Below are 12,039 nucleotides of genomic sequence, written 5' to 3'. Positions count from 1 at the left end.
TGTCTCTGTCCTAAACATACAAAGCATCTTCCCATGTTCTTTAGTTTCTCTTTGCGTGTAGCAATATTGTAGTCAGTGCAGTTTTCTGATTTGTGGTCTGCACTGTCACAAAATAGACACGTTTGTTGTTCCTTCTGGCTGGTTGTATGCAGTGCTGCAGCAGAGGGCATGTTGGGTCTTTTCGTTTTCATTTCATTGGAGAAGCATGACTTGTTCCATGGTTTGCTCTCTTTCTGTTGGTTGTATGATCTTGTCATTTGTAGCGCTCTCTCCCTGCTCTGAACCTCTTTCTGTAGGAAACTGATAATCTCAGACACTTTCCATTCATCATCTACTCCCCTCTGACGACTATAGTCAAGAGCTATGTCCTCTGGAATCATCTGCAGTAAGATTGGGAATAGTAGGCTTCCATAGGTTTCTGACATTACACCCAGTGATTCCAGGCTCCTAATCTGAATTTCACATTCATCATATAGCTGCCTCAATGCATTTAGATCAGAGGATTTCTTCACAGGTGTGAGATTCAGCAGCTTTGACATATGAGCACTAATCACAAGATCTTTCCTTCCAAATCTGCTCTTGAGTAGAGCGATTGCATTATCATAGTTACTGTCTGTTAACATCAGTCCTGCTACTGCCTTTGCAGCTGGTCCAGTGAGATATGTTTTCAGATAGGTAAACTTCTCTTTTTTACACAGTGAATCATTGTTGTGAATAGCAGTCTCATATTGGCTCCAAAACTCCTGCCACATACTGACATCTCCATAGAATTTCTCAATAATCAACTTCGGAAGCCTTACTGATTGTCTCTGTGATATGTTTGAGTTAGCGTCACTCACCCAGGCTGGTAGTGGATTGACGTCCTGTTTCTTCGTTATCACTCTTTGTGCACGGCTCTTCAGCATGATAATGCGTTCTTTGTAATCCTCCGTGCATGCAATCTCTGCCTCCAATCCGTCCAATGGCGTTAACTGTTCAATTCCACGATCGAGCTCAAACAAACTGTCCTCCTTAGCGAATAGCAATTCCAACAATGTACTCAAGTGATCGGTATCCGGATTTGACTGGGATATTTCCACGTCAATCTGATTCAAAATCCGTGTTGTTGCGCCTCGAATGGTACCCCGCTTTCGTCTCATTCTTTCTGCTTCATGCCGACGTTCCTCCTCAGCCATTTCAGCCACTTCTTCGTCGCAGCTCATGTCCCGGGTTTCGGCACCAACTTTTAGATTAACTAACTTCTTAGTAATGACTCAGGACGTCGGGTTTGATACGAAAGCTTATTTTAGTAAGAATACTTGTTTACGTTACATTTAACAACAATTGTTTTGGTACAGAGCAATGCAGGTAAGATGCTGTTGGAAAGCCAGCCACAATCACTAGCACCTGCACATAATTGGCGCGTTATCACTCATTCCTCTCGCAAGGCATTCTGGGACTTGCAGTCAAAAAGTGTAATTCAACACAACCCAATACAATTACATATGCAAATAAATCTAAAGAAATATCTTTAGATACAGCTCAAAGAATAAACTTAAACATTAACTCTGTAACACATTAAAGTTACAACACACAGACCTGTAACTTCTTCTTTAAGAGGCTGTTTGAACCTGTAATCAGTATAAAAGACACCTATCCACAACCTCAAACAGTCACACTCCAAACTCCACTATGGCCAAGACCAAAGAGCTGTCAAAGGACACCAGAAACAAAATTGTAGACCTGCACCAGGCTGGGAAGACTGAATCTGCAATAGGTAAGCAGCTTGGTTTGAAGAAATCAACTGTGGGAGCAATTATTAGGAAATGGAAGACATACAAGAACACTGATAATCTCCCTCGATCTGGGGCTCCACGGAAGATCTCACCCTGTGGGGTCAACATGATCCAAAGAACGGTGAGCAAAAACCACACGGGGGGACCTAGTGAATGACCTGCAGAGAGCTGGGACCAAAGTAACAAAGCCTACCATCAGCAAGGGCATTGAAGATGAAATGTCGCTGGGTCTTTCAGCATGACAATGATCCCAAACACACCGCCCGGGCAACGAAGGAGTGGCTTCGTAAGAAGCATTTCAAGGTCCTGGAGTGGCCTAGCCAGTCTCCAGATCTCAACCCCATAGAAAATCTTTGGAGGGAGTTGAAAGTACCTGTTGCCCAGCAACAGCCCCAAAACATCACTGCTCTAGAGGAGATCTGCATGGAGGAATGGGCCAAAATACCAGCAACAGTGTGTGAAAACCTTGTGAAGACTTACAGAAAATGTTTGACCTCTGTCATTGCCAACAAAGGGTATATGACAAAGTATTGAGATAAACTTTTGTTATTGACCAAATACTTATTTTCCACCGTAATTGGCAAATAAATTCATTAAAAATCCTACAATGTGATTTTCTGGATTTTTTTTTCTCATTTTGTCTGTCATAGTTGAAGTGTACCTATGATGAAAATTACAGGCCTCATCTTTTTAAGTGGGAGTACTTGCACAATTGGTGGCTGACTAAATACTTTTTTGCCCCACTGTGTGTGTGTGTGTGTGTGTGTTTTATTTATATTTATATATATATATATATATATATATATATATATATATATATATATATATATATACACACACATACATACACAAATAAATAATACATACATAAAAAATAAAAACCGTTTTCTAGATCTGTGTCTAAGGGCAGCCTCTAAGTGAAACGTGTAAGCACAGGTGTGGGAGTTCTGTAGAAACAAATCAATAAATACAAGCCATTTTTACATCAGCAGATGTCACAAAGTGCTTATACAGAAACCCAGCCTAAAACCCCAACAGAGTTTGTGTGAGCCTAGTAAATGGTGGGACAGGGTGAATGTGAGTTTAATGATGATGCAGATCATGAGATCTCTGAGTGTAAACACAGAGACGAGAAGAAGGCGGGTGGGGACGGTTGGTGTCCATATATAGAACATCTGCTAAGATCAAACCAACACACATCAAAATCGTATGTATTGGTCTCTGTACTAGAGGCCAAAATTAGTGCAGGTTTTTTGCTTGGCTGTTATTTAATTGAGGAAATCTGTTAGAATGTATTCCCACGCATAAGAGATATTTGACTGTATACAAATGTCAGCAAGTTTGAAATTATTATGTTTTAGTCAAATGCTATATTTGTTTGTGCTTCTTGCCGTAATTTGCATTTGACAAATGATTTGTAATTACTGTATGTTCCGGCCCCCTGACCATCAGCTCAAGAAAAATAGAAAAAAAACACATCTAGCGATCTGAATCTAGTTGATGATCCCTGCTCTGGGCTACGGCCTTATCAAAACACAGCCATCTTTTCTAAATGACTTCTAATGGCTGAACAGGGACAAAGTCATCCAACAATATGTTCTGGGAGGGCAGGGAAGGTCTGGGGAGCTGGCTGACCTGTGATGTCACAGCCTCATCATGACTAGGGCCCGCAGAGTCCCTTCCCTGAGCCGAGTTCACTTCTTAGGGGAAAAGGGAAGACATTTAAAGGGATAGTTATATGATAAATGTATATCTTTATAGTCTTCTAACCTCAAAAGGAGCTCAGTGAAAAGTAGTCAAAGGTATATATATTTTCTTTCTTTTTCTTCTTCAGAACGCTGTTCCTGTAATCTAAATGGTCAAGATGTCAGTGGGGTACAAGTCCATTGATGAATATAATACTAGAGTGGCTGATGTCATAAGTTCCCCTCACATGACAGTATGTTGATTTCCTATTGGGCTGCTACGGGTCAAGTCAGGGCCACTGTGTCAGTTCACTCACCCTGGAAGACACCAGGACAAATATACAGGTAATGGGATACAGATACAGTGGGCATGTTCAATAGGGCACAATGTAGCAAAATGTTTCCAAAATGGAAAGTGAACAGGGGGGATGTTTAGATAAAACACTGGATTGACATCTATACATAGACCTGTACACTGTTGAAATTTCCATCTCCTCAATGTGGAAGATCTGTGGCATTTCCTGCAGTAGTTCCCACGCGCACACATACAAACACCAACGGTGACTAACTATCCGTCTGTGACCCACCACCAGACCATATAGGGATGGAGTAAATCTCAGCATCTGGTCCCATCCAGAAACCCTGAGATCTGAGAGGACAGGATAGACAGACTAAACACTAGGAAATATGGTAAAAACTCCACCCAGTCCTAATTTTATGTCAGTGTCCGGCCTGCTACTTAAATGGCAGGATACGCATGTTCTTACTGCACCGTCTGAGTACCCATTACCTGCTAAATCATACTGTTCCTTCAATCCCCATCATAAAGGAATGTTCTCTGTCCAACAAATTATCCAGATCTGATGCCAATAGCAACAAAAGATCCAGTGTTTACCTCTTGTAGTAAATTAGTAGTGCTGAAAGGGGATTTTGCTGACACAAGAATGTAAAATATACAGTATATCATCCCAAACTATGGGAGGCTAGCTACACCATCTAGCTAAATACGGTACTCAGCCTCCCTCGTCATCGCTATTCACTCACTACCCAAATCAGAGCTCTCCGACTCCTGGAGAGCTATGCCTACTGTGTTCAGGCTTTCGTTCCAGCCTAGCACTAACAACCCCAGCACTCATTTTGGACTCATCATACTCTATAATTGTACCTGCTAGACATTTGCATGACTGAAATCATCTAACATCTCAGATCACAGGTGTGTGAGAAAGCGCAAAATTCTACTATGAGAGATTGTTGGGTCGTTCCGCCACAAAAAAAGCACCAGAAAGAGGATTGACTGCCACCATCTCAAGATTGTTCGGGAATCATGTCTGTAGTTGGAAAAAGATTAGATTAGCATTCCTACAACATTTTCAACATTGATCTCTGAGAAATTAAGCAAATTGATTTCTCCCAAATTGGCCATTTTAAATTATTGGTTGCATATAAAATAAATAGGGTACATAACATCCAATTTGGACCAAAAATAAATAAATCTAACAATGAGCAAGACATGAGGATTCCAAAGAAAAATGGTGAAAAGCCACCCACGGAACCCCACCCCAACAACCAGTATATATGATCAGTTCTCTATGTTTGACAAGTAGTATTGAGCTGCAGCTCAGTCTTATTTCCTTATCCTATGTAAATTGTAAAGTCTTGTCTCTGTCTTTTCCGTTTCGCGTCGGACCTCAGAAAAACTAGCTGTTGCCATTGACATCGGCTAATAAACAATGTACTGTACCTACCTACGTAATAACCACGTCATCAAGTTACAAAGAAAAAAATACAAATACCAAAAAAGGGGAACAGGGCTGCAAGCTACACTTTCTGCAACTGGAATCAGGCCTAGACAAAGAGATCAGACACCAGGGGATTCAAAGAGCTACTTTGTAATCACAGCTTTTACATTGAACCTTTATCAAACTAGGCAAGTCAGTTAAGAACAAATTCTTATTTACAATGACGGCCTACCCCGGCCAAACCCTAACCCAGACGACACTGTAACTAGGTTTCCATCCAATGGGTGACAGATTTTCCTTGACACCCAAAAGTACTTGTTACATTTTGAATGCTTGGCAAGACAGGAAAATAGTCAAATTCATCCATACTGCCTCTGATCTGGCAGACTCACTTGTAAATGATGTGTGAATGTTGGAGCGTGCCCCTGGCTATCCCTAATAAAAATGTGGCTGGTTTGCTAAATATAAGGAATTTTTAATTATTTATACTTTTACTTTTGATACTTAAGTATATTTTAAACCAAATCATTTTACTCAAGTAGAATTTTACTGGGTGACTGAAATTTTACTTGAGTCATTTTCTGTTAAGGTATCTTTACTTTTACTCAAGTAGGACAGTTGGGTACTTTTTCTACCACTGCCCATGTGTACATGTAACTGGGAGGAAGTGTAGTTTGTTGGCTGGAGGCACACAGTCATAAGGATCTGTGCAAACCTGCTACAGTAATGGCGTTTTCACACAGTTTGACTATTTGTTACATTCTATTCTTTCCATTTGGTCCGGTTGGAACTAAAACTAAATAAAACTGTGTCCAAGCAAGTCATTTGTTTATCGTCCAAAAATGCTCACCTTTTGGTCCTAGACTTGGCCCCAGTAATGTACTGGGCGTACAGCCCAGTACATCACCGGGGCCAAGCTTCCTGACATCCAGGACCTATATACTAGGCAGCGTCAGAGGAAGGCCCAAAAATGTGTCAACGACTCCAGTCACTCAAGTCACAGACTGTTCTCTCTGCTACTGCATGGTAAGCAATACAGGAGCACCAAGTCTAGGACCAAAAGCATCCTTAACAGCTTCTACCCCCATGCAATAAGACTGATCAATAGACAACAGGCTCCTGAACAGCTTCTACCCCCAAGACTGCTGAACAACTGATCAAATGGCCACCCGGACTATTAACATTGACCCCCCCCCCCCCCCCATTTGTTTTTACACTGCTGCTACTGGCTGTTTATTATCTATGCAGTCACTTTACAAATTACCTTGACTAACCTGTACCCCCACACATTGTCTCGGTACCGGTACCCCCTGTATAAAGCCTCGTTACTGTCATGTACATTTCTTGTGTTACTTTTTATTATTATTCTTTATTTTTAATTTTTTTAACTTTCGATTATTTAGTAAATATTTTCTTGACTCTATTTCTTGAACTGCATTGTTTAAGGGTTTGTAAGTAAGCATTTCATGGTATTGTTTAAGGGTTTGTAAGTAAGCATTTCATGGTAAGGTCGGCGCATGTGACAAATAAAAGTTGATTTGATTTGAAAAGGTGCCAACAAGAAACAGTGTGTATTTCCTAGGGCAAAAAAATTATGACAGATCACCAGATAAGGAGACGGTGATGAGACACCAGTCCGTTTTAGAGTAATGGAGGACATAACCACTAGGGCTGGGACAATACCAGTATCAGGATACTCTTTAGTATCGTGACAAGGAAATAAAACACAAGGTGGTTTAAACTTCTTTAGGAAAACAGCCCTAATGTTGCAAACAAACATCATTATGCTATCATCCAGTCACATTTATATATTTTCCAAGCTATTAGCACACAATCTTTTACATAGAGTAGGTTTTTAAAGGACCAAAGAGTTCTCTGCTTTATGTTTTCATTTTGTTATCATAACACTATTTAGAATATCTACATAAGTTCAGCTATTGCATTTTTGTCATATTACACTGTAGGTTACTCAGTATGAGAAGAGTGGCATCTCACATCTGTCTGTAGTTATTGAACTCTGCCTGCTGGACCCATGAGACAAACTGTCATATCCAGGATGGAGTGTCATACACTCCACCCCTCCTGCCCCCTGACTGCACCTGTCCATAACCTGTAATACATTACACTGATGGAAGGGATGTATCACTCACTGGTGACCTGAAGACAGAACCTCACCCAGAGAGGTGTGCATGTCAGTATGTTAGATAGTCAAATAATCCTTAGATTTGAGCAAATAGATGATAGAAATGTCATTCTAGTTCTGGTTAGAGAGCTGAAGTTATGCTCTAAACACAACTGATTTTATATGTTAGGTAAAGTGTAGGCATATAGTCTATATAAGCACAACAATATGATATTTACAGCAGAAAATGTTTTGTCTTTGTGACACAAACACATCCTTAGATTTTTTTGTTGATGCATCTACACTCAAGTTGGGTGATGTTCAATGTCCACATGTAGCCTGCACCAGTAGGGAGATTAGTTCTAGGATTTGTTTCCCGGGAAAGATCTAACAGCGGACATAAGGAGAGACAAAACTTGCCAGTTATAGAATATTGTGTAGGTGAGCTGACTGAAGACCATGGGCATTCAACTGGCAGTAGTTTATATTGTTTCCACAATAACATGTATTTATTTACATGATGTTATGAAATGTTGAAACTAAGTTGCAAGCTACTTTTATAGCAAGTGTGTCTTATTTAACACATTCCAGACAATAATTCTTGCCATAACTGATTTGACAGAGAAATATAGCTGCTGCTGGCTACCATTTCACCAAGCTATGCTAGCTAGCTGCGGTACAATACAAGGTCTTTAGCCTACATGGTGAACCTAATTAGCTGACAATCTTGAGATGGTGAGTCAGGGGAGAAGTCCTCAAATTTCAAACTGAATTCTCTCCATAGACGGGTTGGTTGTTTAGCAACAACCGAAGTGTGTGCACTATGGGACAAAACAGACAGGGTTGGCTTAGATTGTTGACAACATGTAAACTAGATTTTGTCTCCAAATGTTTATTGAAAGCATAAATACATTTGCACAATGAGCACTTGTTGTCTCTCAAATACATTGTTAGAGTTTAAAATGTAACCATATTACAGTTGACATGAAATCAGTCAGACACACCAAAGGAACACCCACATTAAACCACAGCCCAAAGACAACTCGTTTGTCTTCAGTCATGGCCATGAGCATTTTTTGCGAGCATTGATGAAAATTATTTGGTTATGGAAATTCAGGTGTTTCAGACGTTTGAGACTGCTGTACAAACCCGAAAATAAAAGAAGCAACATTGAAACTTAAGAACGGAAAGCATAGCAATGCATAGTGACTATGCATAGATGTTGTTATCATCTATGCATAGTCGCTTTCATAACTCTACCTACATGTACATATTAGAGGTCGACCGATTAATCGTAATGGCCAATAATCTGTATTTTTGGACACCGATCATGGCCGATTACATTGCACTCCATGAGGAGACTGCGTGGCAGGCTGTGACTACCTGTTATGCGAGTGCAACAAGGAGCCAGGGTAAGGTGCTAGCTAGCATTAAACTTATCTTATAAAAAACAATCAATCTTAACATAATCACTAGTTAACTACACATGGTTGAGGATATTACTAGTTTATCTAGCTTGTCCTGCAGTGCCGGTTAATTCATCATTGAATCACAGCCTACTTCGCCAAACGGATGATTTAACAACCGGATTCACGAAAAAAGCACTGTCGTTGCACCAATGTGTATCCAACCATAAATATCAACGCCTTTCTTAAAATTAATACACAAGTAGATATTTTTAAACCTGCATATTTAGTTAATATTGCCTGCTAACATAATTTTCTTTTAACTAGGGAAATTTAGTCACTGCTCTTACGTTCTGTGCAACAGAGTCAGGGTATATGCAGCAGTTTGGGCCGCCTGGCTCGTTGCGAACTGTGTGAAGACTATTTCTTCCTAACAAAGACAGCCAACTTCGCCAAACGGGGGATCATTTAACAAAAGCTAATTTGCGAAAATAGCACAAACATTGCACGACTGTACCTAGCCATAAACATCTGGAAACTATAATTTAGATATACTTCTGTGTATTGATTCTAAGAAAGGCTATTTTTTAAAACCTGCATATTTAGTTAAAAGAAATTAATGTTAGTAGGCAATATTAAACTAGGGAAATTGTGTCACATGTTCATTGCACGCAGAGTCAGGGTATATGAAACAGTTTGGGCCACCTGGCTTGTTGCAAACTAATTTGCCAGAATTTTACATAATTATGACATAACATTGAAGGTTGTGTAATGTAACAGCAATATTTAGACTTAGGGTTGCCACCCGTTAGATAAAATACGGAATGGTTCCGTATTTCACTGAAAGAATAAACGTTTTGTTTTCTAAATGATAGTTTCCGGATTTGACCATATTAATGAACAAAGGCTCGTATTTCTGTGTGTTATTATATTATAATTAAGTCTATGATTTGATAGAGCAGTCTGACTGAGTGGTGGTAGGCTGTTTAGGACTTCAAGCCTATCAACTCCCAAGATTAGGCTGGCAATAGTAAAGTACCTATAATAACATCCAATAGTCAGAGGTATATGAAATACAAATGGTATAGAGAGAAATAGTACTATAATAACTACAACCTAAAACTTCTTACCTGGGAATATTGAAGACTCATGTTAAAAGGAACCACTAGCTTCATATGTTCTCATGTTCTGAGCAAGGAACTTAAACGTTAGCTTTTTTACATGGCACATATTGCACTTTTACTTTCTTCTCCAACACTTTGTTTTTGCATTATTTAAACCAAATTGAACATGTTTCATTATTTATTTGAGACTAAATACATGTTATTGATGTATTATATTTAGTTAAAATAAAAAAGTGTTCATTGTTCATTCAGTATTGTTGTAATTGTCATTATTACAAATATATACATGTAAAAATCTGCCGATTAATCGGTATCGTTTTTGGGGGGGTCCTCCAATGATCAGTGTCTGCGTTGAAAAATCATAATCAGTCGACCTCTAGTACATATTACCTCAACTAACTGGTGCCCCTGCACATTGACTCTGTACCAGTACCCCCCTGTATATAGTCTCGCCAATGTTATTTTACTGCTGTTCTTTAATAACCTGTTACTTTATTTATTATTCTACATATTTTTGTTTACTTCATTGTTGGTTAGGGGCTCGTAAGTAAGCATTTCACTGTAAGGCCTTTTTCGGCGCATGTGACTATTACAATTTGATTTGACAAAGAACAGTTCTACCGCTTCTTAGACTTGCTTTCAATGAGAATGACATGTCTATAACACTCTTCTATGTGAATTTTGTCTGGTTGCTACACATTGCAGCTTTAATGCATTGGGTTCTGGAGAGCAAGGCTATGCCATGTTATCGATTGAGCAATTATTATCAGTTGTGCTTCATTAAAGTGTTTTTTGGACGAGGCGATGAGAGGAAGTGTTACTCTAATAGCCAAGCCGTCATAGGTATGCATTCAGATTCCTTCATTCAGTAAGATATGCAAATGTACAAAATCCCTGTGCTGTTCGCAGTATAGACCGACATACTTTAATGAAATATAGTTGACACGTTACAACTATTTTTGTGGGGCATTAAACAATCCACATCATGCACACTCAGAAGTACATTCGTGTAGCAATCGTTACATTTTATAATGTACCAATGTAGCGTCGAAAAAGCTAGCGGGAGAGTGGCAAGCGTAGCCACTTGTTTGAATGTATTTGAACTTCTAATCATAAACAAGCAACAACAGCCCCGAAGTATGTTATTGCAGATTCGTTATTCTATCAGTGTAACTCCAAACACTCCCTTGAAATGTTTTGTAATCCTAGTTCAAAGGCCAAATCAACTTTTGTTTGCCGACTAACTGTTAACGAGTTGAGAGGAAAGTTCGAAAAGAGTTGTAAAAAAGTGGAGATTTCTTACCGCTCCCAAGCCCCAACAGCCTGTAAATATCCCATGTGAACCGCATGACACCGACCATTCAGCATTATCGACTCAAATACCCGTTAACAAAACCACACACATTGTTACAAAGTAAAAAACGCTTATAACATGGGGGACCTTAGCTGTCTCAGATCTGCGGGAATTTGGGAGGTTTGGTCAGGGCTTCCTGGGCGTCATGAGTCGGCATATTTGGTTCGTTGGAGGTACCACCCAATGCCCACGTCTTAAAGAGGCAGTTCACGACTAAATCCAAAGTTTATATTCGTTTTCACATATAAATAGAATCTAGAAGTGTACGTATGTTCCCTTCAATCTGTGCTGTAATGTTTTGCGTTACCTCTGACATTACAACAAATAGGCCTACATTCCATTCCATGAGCCACATCAGTTAGCATAATTTGAATGAACATTCTACATGACAATTCAGCATCAATTGATACAACATCCCAAATTTCCATGGAAATGATTTCGCTTTCAATAGATTCTATAGAATGTTATTTTTCAAAATAAAAGGGTGGTGGCCACTATTTAGTGTACGATACTCTCAACCCCTGATAGTTACAACCTAATTTACATGGACCAGTGGGATTCCCTGTAACGATTCTCTTCTTGTGAAGTAGAGGCGGACCAAAGCGCAGCGTGGTGGTTGTTCATTGTATTTTATTCACGACACTATACATGAACAAACTAACGAAAAAACAAGAAACGTGAGAACTCAAAACCTAATACAGCCTATCTGGTGAATACTACACAAAGACAGGAACAATCACCCACAAACACACAGTGAAACCCAGGCTACCTAAGTATGATTCTCAATCAGAGACAACTAATGACACCTGCCTCTGATTGAGAACCATACTAGGC

At 39.5% G+C, this 12,039-nt stretch overlaps 1 protein-coding gene across 4 annotated transcripts in view; it reads right to left on the bottom strand.

Annotated features, from left to right (window-relative positions):
- LOC110531174 (uncharacterized) overlaps positions 1-11,565 on the bottom strand; it is a 43,154-nt gene extending 31,589 nt beyond the window's left edge. For 2 of the 4 annotated variants that reach the window (XM_021614420.3, XM_021614431.3), the window contains exon 1: positions 11,155-11,521. In XM_021614420.3, the coding sequence (XP_021470095.3) occupies positions 11,155-11,212 (58 nt within the window). In that variant the 5' untranslated portion in view covers positions 11,213-11,521. Of the gene's footprint in view, positions 1-11,154 lie in introns of all 4 variants that reach the window. The other 2 variants (XM_021614413.3, XM_021614425.3) reach the window with 2 other exon arrangements.
- Positions 11,566-12,039: the final 474 nt, after the last annotated feature.

This window comes from Oncorhynchus mykiss, chromosome 1, assembly GCF_057628025.1.
Source record: "Oncorhynchus mykiss isolate SJ-2025 chromosome 1, ASM5762802v1, whole genome shotgun sequence".
Taxonomy (NCBI): domain Eukaryota; kingdom Metazoa; phylum Chordata; class Actinopteri; order Salmoniformes; family Salmonidae; genus Oncorhynchus; species Oncorhynchus mykiss.
The sequence above is the reverse complement of the archived record's forward strand: the minus strand, read 5'-3'. Positions and strand labels throughout refer to the sequence as shown.